The 16,314-nt window shown below is 23.8% G+C and overlaps 1 protein-coding gene across 5 annotated transcripts in view; it reads left to right on the forward strand.

Annotated features, from left to right (window-relative positions):
- Positions 1 to 16,314, forward strand: part of LOC114124910 (basement membrane-specific heparan sulfate proteoglycan core protein-like) — a 162,174-nt gene that overhangs the window by 63,695 nt on the left and 82,165 nt on the right. For all 5 annotated transcript variants that reach the window (XM_050197025.1, XM_050197028.1, XM_050197027.1 and 2 more), the window contains exons 3-7: positions 4,397 to 4,617; positions 7,377 to 7,825; positions 9,388 to 9,547; positions 9,770 to 9,939; positions 10,626 to 10,787. In XM_050197025.1, coding sequence (XP_050052982.1) covers positions 4,397 to 4,617; positions 7,377 to 7,825; positions 9,388 to 9,547; positions 9,770 to 9,939; positions 10,626 to 10,787 — 1,162 coding nt within the window. The remainder of the gene's footprint in view (positions 1 to 4,396; positions 4,618 to 7,376; positions 7,826 to 9,387; positions 9,548 to 9,769; positions 9,940 to 10,625; positions 10,788 to 16,314) is intronic.

Genomic DNA, 16,314 nt, shown 5'->3' on the forward strand with positions numbered 1-16,314 from the left:
ATTTTAGAACCATTCTTCTGGTCAAAATTTGATTTTGTAATTTTAGGACATGATAAAGTACTATAATCAAAAACAGTTTGTTAACTTTCATCAGGTTTTATAATAAACGAAATTTGATTATTTATTAATATGTTATATTTTTAAAACTGTACAATGTAATTCATACAGCATGCTCATCCACTTTTTTATTCAATAATAATGTATAATTCTTAGATTTTAGAATTATTAAGATTTCTATACCATTTAAGAAGTGCCTTATGGTTAAAATTTATATGATGTCCACTATAAGTCTACAACTAAAGATATCTCATTCAGAATTTAAACTTATATAAGACGAGGTGTATGTACATGGCGTATCTCTGGCAATGATCTTTACAAATTAGATACCAAATTGTGTATTTTATATACATAACTTAAATTTACATAAATATGTTAATTATATTATATAAAAGTAGGACTGAGAATAAAGTTCTCTTAAAAAATCACAAACACGATATTAAGTAAAATAATTTTATGCTTGAATTAAAAATAATGTTCATATTTTATTTATCTATTTTATAAGTTTTAAACAAACAAATTTATACAATTAATTTATTAAAAAATTTAAAAGACAATATAATTCTGCATTCTCAACTTATTACTCTCAATCTGAAAAATTATTTCTATAAAATAATTTTATAAAAAAAATATCATTTTGATAATTTAAAGTATTTGTGAGGTTTATAGATATTTAATATTAATATATACGTATAAAATTTCGTTAAAGCGTAAAATACAATTTAACAATTTGAGTTTTAGTATTAAATTTCTCAAAACCAAAATATTACAAAATAAAACTTCTTATTCTAATTATAAAATAATATACATTAACGAGATATGCAACAAAACGAGTTTTGGAAAACAATACAAAGTTCATCAAAATCCCAGCCCAATATATTTACAAAATAAGCAATTTTTATAGATAGCACCACATTTTAGCCATTTGTAGGTCATTTCAACTTATCTGTAACAGCTACTATATTATATTATTGCTGAGTGAGCACATGATGCATCTATTATAATATGAGATCTTAAAAATCCAATATTAGCTCATTGCTCATATCGCTATGGCTATAACTAATATTGAAAACGTGTCTTAATGTTTTTTCGTATAGCACTCTTATAACTGCATTATGTTAATACATTTTACGTTAACATATTTCATAAGATACGATTATTTAAAATTGTTTAAAAAAAGAATAAGAATTTATAAACTGTGGTAATAACTGTAACATTGATACACCCCGTGCATCAGTTGCTTTGCATATTGAACAAAATGATTAATTATTATTGGTTTTTCTATCTGATAAAAAAATTGTACTTTATTAAGATCAATTATTTAGCGTATGATCGGATGTATGCCATGTGGCCGCACCATTGACTTTGTTAATTAAAAATTGATGTTTGAATGCCCATATATAGAATTTTAATTTTTTTAAAGATACAAATTTGTATGAGAACGATTTTAATTTAATATGTGTAATGAATTAATATAGACTATGAAACTATGACTAATATAAAATGTATACACATTGAACGCGAAAGAAAGAGAGATATGTAACAGATTCTATTATGATTAATGAGTTTGTAAATTAACAGTATCCATCTATTAAAAGACCCATAAAGTAATTCTTTAAGCACGCGTCAAAATTCGCAACATATATATTGTACTATTTAATCGTCAATTTTTCAAATACATTATAATAATGTTTAATAAATAGAAGCTTAAAAATAAATAACTCATAATTCGTTCAAACATTTGTTATTTTTTGTAATTATAAATGTATGTAATATAATAATTTTTATAATTATTAGTAATAATCTTACCGTTAATAATGCACCAATACTCATACGTATGATGCTTTCAATACTACGAACTTGGCAAGCTCAAGGTGGCATGATATGTAGTCAACATGACTAAAAATTATTTTTATCGAAGTTTTTATTTTATTGTGCAGAATTTATATAATATGTACGTATTAAATAATAACGTATCTGAAAAAGTCAGAATTTCAAAATAATTGCCGATTTGGTATTTTGTAATTAACCAATATGTGGTTTTTTAAAAAAAATATTTTGGCTAAAAGTTAGAGAAAATCATTTAACTTTATACTATTACCACTTGAAACAAATATTCCATAACAATAATTGAGTAATTTGAATTATCTGATCGTCTATAAATATCACCTTGGTTCTGGTAATAATTATACTTTATTACTTAAGATTTAACAAACAACTCATTCAATTATACGATTATATAATATTAGACATCTCATATAAAACCGATGTTAATTTATATACCTACATTTTATTTTATTATACCTATTATAAATTAAGTACCTACATGGAAAAAAAAAGTATGAAGTAGAGTTATTACATACCTACATAAACAATCGAACATATTATAGATTATAATATAGATAAAAACAATTTATATTTTACTTATTTATAGATATTTTTATACCTATTAATATTATTAGTATCGACAAAAAAATATGCATCAATTATATCTACAATTATTTATAATAGGAGAATATTTGTTAAATTAAATATGTATATAACAGTGTATCAAACATCAATTATAGGCACTTAACAATGTTAACCTAGGTTAATTTGATTAATCTCAAAATCACATCTATTAAATTATTATAAGTAATGAATAGTAAGTTATTATAATTATAGTTCATTCAATTGTATATAAATACTTCATTCAAAATTTAAATTATCTATTCCTACTCTATGTATATCTAAGTATATTAATTAATTATTATCATCTAATTGATTATTTTTTTATAATATTAAACACAGCTTTGTAATCAAGTTAGAAATGTTATTAATTAATTTAAGTTTACTTTCCGAGTATAAATACAAGGCAATTAAAATAATTTTGGTACAGGTAGTGAAATGTCTATAATATTATCAACTTCGTTTATCCCGTTGGAAAAATAACTTTATATTTTATTTGCTAAATAATTTCGAAAACTTTCAGTGGTCCAATTATTTTAAATAATTATTATTAGGTATGAAATACATACGTATCTGTTATAACTTATTAATAGGCTGTAAGAGTTTCTTTCAGTGTATTAAATAAAATAAAAATACTATCTATATAGTTATATATGTTGGTGTATAAGACACTCATCATTTAAACAATGTTTTTGAAAATGTTTCCTAATTTAGGATTTATTATGAGTTACAAACATTTAAAATAGTTATAACTAATAAATAACTTTTCGAAAATTTAATTAAAATATAAAAATAAAAATGTATAGTCATATTCAATAGGGTAGAAATCTTAATGAATAGTAAAAATAATCATTTACATTAATACACAAGAAATATTTTCAAAAATGTTTTCTAAAAAAAAAAGTGTCTTATGTTAAATGTATCACCTTGTATAAACACTTGAGAAGATATAATGCCTGAATGTATTATCTTTGTCCTACAAATGTAGGTACAACAAATTGATCTATTATCAAAATTGAAATTTTAAACGTTTTCTGTTCTCTCGTTATAAGTTACTTTATAAGTTAAAGTTATTGTGAATTTAAACAATAATTTGAAGAATTTATTCCGGTTAATAAACTACTTGAATACTTATGTTAAATTTATTTTTATTTTCAAAGGTTTAATAATTCCTACTATAACTGTATAAATTAGCGCACTCTATTGGTACTAAAAAATTTTAAAGGTTCTCTTTTTTTCTACTAGAGTGTACTTGTACATTTAAAGGTCATTTCTTACTACTTTTATTATGATTTCGAAATTATTATTTGTACAAAAGTACCTAGTATTAATTTTTATAATACTCCAAATATTTAAATATTTGTGGAGGTATAAATTTTTCTTGTATAATAAAAGATCCTTCTTACTCTTTAATTTATACAGCACAACTACTTACAATTAATTAATATTTTTTCTGGTAATTTAGTATTTATAATATTCATATAGTAACATAGAATATTTATTATTTATTTACCAAGCACAGTTATTATTATAATATTCATAACTGATAAACCGTAATACTAAGATATTAATTTAGAAGACGAGTAATTAATGGGTATAAATCATTCGTCTAATAATTATAAATTATAATAATGATTTTTAATAATCTCATTTCATTTCAATCACGTGCGATTACAAAAATAGCTTTAATTAAGATACAGCATTAACTAATTAACATAATATAATACATAACATTGAAAATACATATTTTGTTGGCAACCTAAAAAATTTTATTGCAATTTTCCCAAAATTATTGAAATTGTAAGGTGTAAGCTCTTTGGCTGTTATGTATTTCAATTGTTTTCTTCAACAAACGTAATTAATTATTATATATGTTCAATTGATTTTACAGACGGATAATGATTTAGTGTTTGAGGATGATCGAACACCAAATAACATTTTGGACGGTTTAAACCCACCTGATCAATCGGTATCCAGATTGCTAAGCTTTGTACATGGTTCAGTGAAGCGGATTAAACGATCAATTTGGTCATTTTTAGGAGAAGAAGAAACAACTGAAAAAACTTCTACTGAAACTATAGCATCGTCTAGTTCTGATTCCAATATATCAAGGTAAAGAAATAAGAATTGTATAATTCCATTAATTATTATTATTCATTATAATAACTACCATAGTGTAATTAATATTACTATGAGTTACAATAATAACTTAATGGCATATACTTGTACATTATAATATACGATGTATTTATGATTATTTGATTTAATATTGTTGATAATAGACTTACTTATCAATTTCCCAATGAGAATACTTTTTTGTTATTATTATAAATTATAACATTATTATTTTATTACTCTTTAAAATAATTGGCTTCAATGATTTATATTGAAAATATTAAGTTATTAAAATCAGCATTCTTCATTATTTTATATTTTATCATACATTCAGACAAGTTAAATAATCATAAATATTAAAAAAAAATACGCGAATAAAATGACAAATAGCCTACTAAGTGATATATATATATATACTTAGTTGTATTTTTTGTATATAAAAAATCTTATAATAAATACCACATCATTAAAAGTTTATTATTGTAATTAAATAAAGTAGATTCTGATTGATACAAAGTTTGGATTTTGGATACTCATCTAGGTTCAGTAGTTCACTTCTATTGTTGTAAAAATAAGTAAATCTAACAAATTATACAGTTACATACAGTATACTTATTTAATAATTATACATAAATAATTTCAACTAAATAGTTCAATAATTAACTAATTTTGTTTTTATTATTAATCATATAATTAATTTAATTGTTAGATAAGGTTGCGGTATTGTTTTGATGTATTTAATATGTTAAAATTATACACACTACTTAATGCGCTTATCATAGTTTCACACGTTTTTTACTTTAAAATATTGATATAATTAATAATAATATTATGTAGTATTATTATTATATCATACGTAATATTACACACTACATCCGTGGTGCTAAATTGCCTATAGAGCACGCCGTTTAATATTAAAAAAAAAAAAAATTATAATTCGCACATATTAATATTATTAAATGCATTATGTGCACATTGAATTATTTTTTCAATGATTTACTTTATTTACATTATGTGTTACTTAATCATTTTACTAGTTCATCCTTAATGTATAAATATAACAAATAATTGATTTTTTCAGCGAATTAAATATTTTAATATTTGGTTAGTTGTAGATCTATTGCGGGTCTAAATACGCTCTGATAGTCACCTAGTGTAATCGTTGCTATGGGGTCTAATCTATCTAGTATACAATATGCTAAGACTTCATAAGTTGCATCTAATGATGCAATACTTCTATAATTACTGCAATTTTGTGTGTCATTTTTTATATATAGGACAGACTAATATATATATATATATAGTACCCCAATCTGCTGGAAGTCTTTCCTCTGACCATATGTTTTCTATAATACTATGTATTCTCTTTATTGTCCCTTCATCGAGATTCTTTAAAATTTCTCCTTGAATTTCATCTTCTCTAGGTATTTTATTATTTTTTAGTCTATTTAATTGTGTAATTATTTCCTCTTTGTCTGGGGATGGCAGTGAATATCATTCGGTTCTATTAGTGTCCAAATAAATATTTCAATTGGGTTCTCACAATTTTGTATTATTACCTATTTATTTTATTTGTATATTATTTTAGTATTTTTGTATAAATTTATTACGAGTATTATAGTGAAGTAATTTTATAGTAAGTTTATTATTTATACTTTTAATCAATTATCGATAAGTAATAATTGTATTTACGAGTATAATATTTTAAATCTATATGATAAATATAATTATATTATAGTAAAATGCTATTTTACAAATACAAGTTTTGAATTATTATTTATTTATTTATTTTGATCTAAATACTATTTAAATGAATTATCTGGATAATTTTGTAATACATCTTTGATCGTATACATTTTTTATGTAATAATAATGTCAACAATTGTTTCATCATATAATAATGTTAAAAAAAAATAAATATATTTTATATTATTATATTTTTAATATTAAAAAAAAAAAAAAAAAAAAAAAATAATTATATAATTATAAATTTTTTTTTTTATATTTTTTTATTTTTATTTATATTTATATTTGAATATATTTTATATTCGAATTTAGTTTACAGGCCATTCATCACCTGAAATGCTTGTGTAATTACCCTGCTCCAAAAGTTAATAGAATTTTTTCTTGTAAAATATTTTATTAAGATAACTTACATATTTTAGATTCAATGCTAATGATTACTTAAAAACATAGATTAAATGGATTGAGAAAATCAACATAGAAAAATTAATAATAAGTAATAATAGTATTTTGTACGCTAGTAAAATATGTTACAGTATTGGTACAATATTCAGAAATCATTTTTAGTAGATTGTAGATCCGCGTAAATACTACCTACTGCAGTATTTAGATACATCAAGTTTACAATGTTTACATAAACTGGTATACAACTTTCATAAAATATTTATTTTATTTGAAGAAAATAACAGTTACTGAGTACACTATATCTTGTTACTACTTACTTTGTATATATATTCGTCCAGTATTAATAGTTACTTTTTTATTTTAGTAGAGTTAAGTTTTATATCTGAATAATGACGTAAACATTCCGTTTATTCGAGTTTAGTCATTTTAACTTGATCATAAACATAATCGTGTTACTATGCCCTTACATTATATTTTATACATTTCTAAAAAAAACTAATATTATCGATAGCCTCTAAAAACTGTTTATACTGATACTAGACATAATATTGTATGTTTATTAAGTTGTGTCACTAATTTAGATAGTAATAAATTGCTCGATTTTGCAGTAGGGTAACGAGAACGACGGATGGCGATGCAGATACAACGATTTCAATGACAGTGCCAGACAGTGGGCCAAATCGCGGAGATATATCATCGCTCGATGACGATGAAGACAACGATCTCACGTCGGGCGATGGTAATCATTCGGGCGATGGACCAGATACAGATGATCGTTATACGACCAACAAACCACGGATAGCTGTACCCCAAGACGAACTATTATCTAGAGATAATGTTAACGGCTTTAATTTGACTATACATATTCCAACCAACTCTGTTACTGAAGATTCTATCACTACTACAAGCACCGCCGCTACTACTGTTACAACGACAACAACAACGACCACATCTACTCAACCATCTACAGTTGCTCAAACATTCACGACTACAACTGAGACTCCGACGAGCGCGGCGCCGCTATCACCATCTCAATTATTTGTCGACCAAGGCACAAGTAATATACTGTTACTTATTATATTATTTTATTTTAACACACGTATATCTCATAGATTAGCGTAGATCACGTCATATTCGTTATATATTGCAATATATAAAAAAATAAAATATTTCTTCAATATGTTTTCAACAATATAAGTAGTGTCATAACTCAAATGGTATCATAAAATGGTCTTTAATAAACTACATTAATTATATTTTGTATGTGTGAGAATTTAAACATCTGTTGTAGTTATCATCATTCATCGACAATTTTTTTTTTATTTATAATACAAGTATATAATTAGGTAAAACAAAATAGTAAAACATAAAGTTTTCAAATAAAATTAACTGTATAGATACTTACGCGGATAAAAAAAAGTGCTAATATTTATGCACCTATAAAATAATATTTTACTATAATAATTATGATAAATCGTATTTTACTTAAGATTATAATTTCTTTGCATTAAATTAGTAATTATTTACTATTAAGCTAATGAATAACTTATCTTAAATGAAAATTATAATTGTTTCACAAAGGTTATTGAAACTATCAAAAATGTAACTAAAAAATATTTTGCACTTTGTACAACTATGTATGAACTTTAAAACATTATTTTCCACAAGTAAAGAATAAAAGGATTGAACTATATCAAATTCCATTACAGCTTACAAAATAAGTATTGAATGCTTTTATTTTAATAGTTAACGGAAATATTATTTTCTGATAGGTCGTTAAATAAATATTTTACCATGTTTAAATACATTTAATTCCGAAAAACAACAAATGTTTTTATATTTTAATTGACATCGTTTTAAAATTGACAGAATAAATATTAAACTTAATTAATAAATTAATATGTCGTATGTAATCGAAATTTCCAAATCCAATTTTTCTCAAAATTGGATATTTTACATTAAAAATAAAAATATATGTATTTTGTACAAGTTATTTTATTTCTTCGAATGATGTTTGAAAATTTGATTATAATATATGAGTATGAAACTATGATTTTAAAACTTATTTTAATACTAGGTAGGAGAATTTATTTTTTTTAAATTATATTACACTTCAAGTACAATAATTTTTCATGGTGAAGATAGGAACGTTATTTACAAGTATAACACTAGAGTATAAAAAATGATAACATTTTAAATTTAAATTTAATTGCAGAATTCTGATAATATCAATAATAAGTTAATTATATTATTAATAGTAATTTATAAACGTATACTTTTTATCACAAAAATAGTATCATATTCATTAGCATTTAGCATATTATTGTATAATGACTAATGAGTCAGTTAATTTAGATTTATATATAGTTAAACTTAATATTAAAATACACAATTATTATTATGTTTCATATACTACATAAATATTAATAAGGGTTCTATTTTTCAATATCGTAATCACAATTTGTATTGCCTAACGTATTTTGTAGTTGGTGATGGTTAGAATATTATAATTGTTTATTTTGAATTTTGATCTTTATAATAACAAAATGTATGTCAACTAAACAAACTTATACAATATACACCTACTAGAAATTAATAAAACCTTGTTTGTTTTCACAGCTATTTTTAGAGTACATTTAACAATCATGGAGCCATATACCAAGGACTATGCTGATATGAGAAGCGAAGCTTTTGAATGGCTAGCCAATAATATAACTCTATCACTGAATGAAGCATTGAAACAATACGGAACTTACTCACCAAGAGTAGTAGCAATCCAGTAAGGGTTTAACTACCAATGTATTTATCTATTTAGTAATTTCAATTTCATAATATGACTTATGACATATGTCATATAATATCATAATAATCATCAAACATATCAGTTTATCGTTTTTATTTAATTGAATGTAACTAATCATAATGATCATGGATCGGTAACTTTATAAATTTACATATATTTAATGAAAGAAATAAGATAACACTAGGTAATTTGTTTCAGGCCAAGTAGCGACGAGTTTTTTGTAAGAACAACCGTTGACATTGAATCCGAAGGACGTGAATCCAAAGAGACATTAGAAAATCAGCTCCGTTATTTCATATCAAACTCTCGAGCATTTAATCCAAGTAGTCCGCTTACTGTCATCGATAAAGGATTCGATATCATACAAGGTAAATTTAGGAGCATATGACATCAGTTGATAAACCTGATGTTATTTATTAGCAAAGGGCTATTTTATGTAAAAACTTTGCAGACATTTTAGGGAATCTGCTGTTTGAAAATTGAGAGTATTATTACTTATATGATACCTATTATAATTTTCTGTCTGGTAGAACTTTATTCACGAATAGTAATCGTAATACATTTTTCGAATTCAAATCTCTCAGCGTTTGTTTATATTTTAATTATAAAAATAATTATAATAGGTATTTAATAATAATTTAAATATCTATTTACATTGAAAACATAACATTAGTATTGACACTTATTCCAGTTATACAAATTTATATTATAAGTGTACAAAACAAAAATACTACTACACATAGTTTATCTAGTAAAATTTACATTTTTTATGAATAGATATTACCATCATTTCTATTTAATCATATTCAATATATTTGCTCCACATTTGACAGTAGTTTATTCTACCGTGTAATTATCCTGCACGTAATCGTAAATTTATTATTATTATTATTATTATTAGATGTATTTTGCATGAGAATGTAATATATTTTTTTGAGAAGTTTAAATGGCACCTTTAGAGTATCCACTTATTATTTATTTTATGCAGTAGATTTTTCTGTAGTTGATCACTATTTTTAAACACGTATATATATATATTTTTTTACAACTAAAGCATATGCTGGTCTCACCGTCACTTGTCAATCGACCGAAATGCTTTGTGTAGTCACCAACACTTGTTTACCACCAGAATCTCGATGCAATGGCACGTCTGAATGTCCAGATGGAACTGATGAACTAATGTGTCCGAGTGTTCCAAGACTTCTCATACCTCATAGTAAGTTCCTTAAAAAATTACAATTGTGTCAGATCTTTTAGACACTATCGTGCATAACAAAATAAATATTTTTTTAAATTTATTAATAGATAGGTGGTTAAATTAATTATTTAAAATATTATACAATTAATAACTATACTATGAAACATGGTAACTGGATTAAACTTTTCTAGGGAAATAATTATTTAGATATTAAATACAAAGAGATATCTGGTATATGTGAGCCGTGAGGGTATATTCTGTATTGAGTTGTATGATTTACTATAGCTTTAATATAATTATTAAAATATGATATTAGGTGAGTCATTATTACTTGTATAAAAGGTTAGGTATTACTTATAAAACATACCTAGGTATCAACTATATGAAAAACAATAATTCATATTTTCGGCAAGATTTTTATTCATATTGATATACAAAAGGTGTGGCTGTTTAACTACGACTTCTATTTTTGGCTAACTGAGTAAAGTATCGTATTGCTTAAAAAATATATATTGAGAGTATGGTATATTTTATAACCACGCATGACCACTTTATCCAAACTTATCTTGTAGTTTATAAACGCACTATTTTATAATATCACACAGTTTTAATTAAGACATTTTTATATTATGCACAACATTGTACTGCACATACTGTAAGCTATACTTTATTTTTAATTTGTTTTAATATTAATATTTAAGGGAATAATTAATTTAAAAAACAACATATAAACGACATGTTTCGAATATAATCTATTTTAAATAGGCAGATACCAAAGGGCTATAATATTGCAGTATTCAAAAACATAATAACTTAAAATGTAGGTAATGTATCTCTACACCATATAGAAACACCATGAATATTATTATATTGATTTTACATTGATGTGATAAATTTTGAAGCGTTTATCATCCCGTTTTGAAGCAAAAAAAATACTTCAATATTCTATATTGAAAGTAATTTCTGGTAGTAAATTTGATATAGTTTATGCTTAACGTGTAAGATTTTACAATGTGTTGGTTTTTTTTGTATGTGTGTCTGTGTACACTGTACAGTGTACAGCATAACTTGTCGAAATAATTCTTCAATTTCAAACTTCAGGGGTGGTTTTAAATGGTAAAGTGAATATCCTTGGTACATTATAGAGGTCAAAAGTTAGATGTTCCCAACAATTTTCAAGAAAATCGATTTTTTTTTATATTGTTGTAACTCAAAAACTAATCACTGTAAATACTTGAAATTTTCCCCAAATGTTTATATTAGTGTTAACTATACACAGTTAAATTTTCAAAATATTTTGACTTTTTCAAGCAATTTATAGACAACTAAAATTTTCAATTTTTCTAATCATTTTTTTTTTTTTTTTTTGAAGTGTAGATAAAAAATGCTGGGTGCCTAAAAAAAAATTGAAATTTAGTACAAGGTCTCTTATAAATTGTTCTTACTGCAGTTAAAAAAAAAAATCAAAAATCGTGAGTTACAAATTTTTTTATAAACGTTGAAAGTTCAAATTCATTTACGAAATATATCAAAATTGTGAAAATTTATAAGTAATTTTCTAGTTAAAAATCCATAGAAATTTTTGTGTTGATATCTAAGGTTGAAAAATTCAACAATAAGTTTTCCATACATTTTCCTTAAATAGCTTTAGATAAAACTCGAAGTCTTATTATATAATTTAAACAATTTGAACTTTTTCTTTTTAAATAGATCCAAATCCAACCATTAATGTAAAATAAATTAACGATGATCTTATAACACATAAATATTAAATCATTTGAGTTTAACATTTAAATCTATTCATGATCAATAAATGCATTCATTCTATAGACAATACATAGGAAAGGTAATTATATTGAACAAATAACATAGGTTTATTTCTCTCAATAATAAAGAGTTTTTAAAATAAATAAATAAGCGATAAAGAATATGCGTTACAAAATATATGTGTATTGCATATTTTATTTATTTATGTAACTTTAATGGTAGAAACACTAGAAACTATTTAAATTTTATTTTTAAACTAATGATATTACTTTACGTATATTAAAAATAAATGTAATATTTATATCTTAAAATAATTTTTCCGCAATATACGAGTGATGGAATACACATCAAAATACATTAATTAACTTGTATACATTATGTACCTATGTATTTTATTTGAAACCGGATTTTCTCTATGCAATCTAATGTAAAATAATAGCACAGTACCTACTAACTCTTTTATAACAAGAATGTTTCAAATAACGGTCGTAAAAATAATTTATCTTGCAACAGGCATAAGTTATCTTAAAAACTTTACTGTTGAGTGAATTACTATAGGTAGGTAGTTTACAAGATAGATTCTCTTTAACGTAACACATTCTTGTATAGGTTTTATAATTGATCCACTGATTCACCATTGTGATTTAGTGCCCTGTATTTGTTATTATATCAAACCCTTTAATCAAATTTACCGGGTCTTGTGGAAAGTGGTTTTACAACAGAAATCCTCGGATCACGTGAATCAATAGACCATGAACTGATTTATTGACAAAACTTGACGTATGACCTTTTTTGCATGCACTTTCGTATTTATTGATTCACATTGTAACCAGTCCTCATTATCCAGAGCATAATGAATGATAAATAAAATAATACAATTTGTTTCAAATGAACAAGATAATATGCAGGTATATGATACAATCTAAGATTACATGATGCTTATTAAAATTATAATTCATGTTATAATAGTATAAACTCTCGTTAGTTTTTACTCTATGTAAATTAATTAATTAATTAATTAGAAAGTGATATGTAAATACTGAATTAAATTTGAATTATAGTTTTTTTTTTATTTATTATACAGACAATATATATATATGTATTACTATAGCAGTTGGTACGATAAAAAATAAATTGCAAACCAAGGTTTGATCAAATTTCTCATTAAGAAAAACAATACATATTTTCTATTTAATTTGATAAATTTTTTAAGAGCCATTTTAATTATAATCTCTGGCAGTGTTATCTTATGTTTAAGTAAAATAAATTAAATCACAATACTTTATGGAAATATTACGATCGACTTACATGAAATGTTGGCAATATGCCTAAATCCATTAATGGAAAAGCACTCTAGAAATTTCTGCCTTTAGAACACTGTAATTCAATTTTGAGTTCGATTTGTTGTTTAAAATCCACGGGTTATGTTTATATTAAATTATGATGAAAAAAAATTATATCTAGGGTAATATAAGTAACTATACGATTTAATGTCAACGATGAATTGTAAATTTAATATAATTAAGTACCAGATTCAATAAAAAAAGCATGGGCAGGAGTGTAGGGCACGGATTATGAACGACGGAATAATGGTACATTGATGTTTAGTGTTTATGTTGAGTGTTGAACAATTGAAAGTATTTTGTTTATTTTAGTGTTGACAGTGTGTCACACAAAATACGGATGTTTTAAAAAATGTTATGATAAATATCAGCACACATTTTATATATTCACAAAAGGATATATATTATTAACTAGAGCTATACTATATAGATAGTTATGCATTAACTAAGATAATTATGTTACTTAATAATGTAATATTTATATTTACCTAAAACCGTAATTCATACATAATGCAACTAGGTATGTAAACATAAATAAGTAAAAAAATAAAGGTAAACGCAATTTAAAAAGTAGGGTAGTCAAGTGAGTAATGTTCTGTTGTACAGCCAATTTTTTTTGAAAATTGTTGGATACATCTTACTTTTGACTTTTATGATGCACCAAGGATATTCACTTTGCCATCAGAAACCACCCCCGAAGTTGTAAACTGAAGCATTATTTCGACAAGTTATGGTGTACACTATACACATACACACAAAAAAAACACACACACAATATCATTGTATTCATTACTTCGTTTAGAATCTAAAAGGTGAACATGTGAGTACCACCCACTCTATACTGTACATTAGGTGTCGGTTGGCCACTATTTTGGGTGTGTTCTATTTGAATTCGATGATATATCATAATTGTATATGAAAAACAATTATAAGCGGAGACGGTCTTTCAAATTAGATTTATAGATAGTATCGTAGGTATTGTATATTTCATGATATATATTTTTTTTTTTTTTTGAAATAAATATAATTTATTTTATTTTTAGTATAACTGCAACTTGTAAGTTGATATAATTTTCCCGAAAATATTGCATTTATTTTATTACAAATAAGACTGTATAAGTAGATAATATCTTAAAATAAATCAAAAATGTCGAGTATAGTAAAATGTATAGTAACATAATATACTTAACAGTTTAAGGTTCTCACAAATAATGTTTTAAACTATACATTACAAAACAATTAACATCGTTGTTTATCGTTAAATTTTTCAAAATTTAAACTAAAAACTTTTTTCAAATTTGCCATACCTATAAATAACTCAAAAGTAAAACTACTTTGAAAATTATATCGTAAATATTTTAACATTTGGAGAAAATTTCAAATATTATCTACAATTATATGGTATTTGAGTTACACACACAAAAAAAATTGATTTTGTCAAAAATTGGATTTGCATAAAAATTCCAGTTTTTCCTTAATTTTGTTTTTCTAATTATAAAAATATATTGAACATTTCTGATTTTGACCTTTTAAATGTACAAACAAGAATTAATTTTCTATTCAAAAGAAGTTGGAAACTTTTCAGAAGTTGAAAATTGAAGCATTTTATATACTGCTTATCATATTTAATATTTATACATATGTCATGCACACACGCACACACACACACAAACACATCATAATGAAATATTAAGATGTTTTAATTTAATCGTTTGTAATAATTTTCATTTTAATTAAAATTCAATGTAATAAATACATCCTTTGATATTTGTATTGTATACTAAAAATAAATAACAATATTTATAGGTTTTAAAGTATAAATCATTTGATAGTTTATTAAAAATTAAAATAATGTATAATATTATTATTTATTTATTTTTATTAAAACTACAAGGTGTATTTATTACTATATCTAATTAATAAAAATATATCATTAGAATTTAAATAAATTGTAATGATAATGCATAAAAATGTGCGATTAAGATAGATTGTTGAAAAATTACAAATTACCAAATTTAAAAATTTTTAAAATTCTAAAAATGCAATTATGAAGGTATAAAAAAACTGTTAGGGTCAAAGTTTTTTTAAAAAAAAGTAAAAAAATCCAAATCCTATCTGGAAAATAGTTGAAATTTTTATTTTACTATGCATGTATGGATAAAAATAGTTAAAAATTGGAATTTATTAAAAACATGTGTATTTATACTTCCATTATTTCATTTCCTCCTGTACACAGAAAAATAAGACCTGAATCAAATTCAAGGTCATATGTGTTTGAAATATTTCTTGTTCTCTGTAAAATTAAACATAACTACTGTATATTATGCTTGTTTATTAAGAACAACACTACCTAGTACCTATACATGCCAAGTGCCAAGTGCCAGTGTTTGATTTAAATATCAGCAAAATAGTTTGCATATTCAATTAGGATTGCA

This window comes from Aphis gossypii, chromosome 1 (genome assembly GCF_020184175.1).
Source record: "Aphis gossypii isolate Hap1 chromosome 1, ASM2018417v2, whole genome shotgun sequence".
Taxonomy (NCBI): domain Eukaryota; kingdom Metazoa; phylum Arthropoda; class Insecta; order Hemiptera; family Aphididae; genus Aphis; species Aphis gossypii.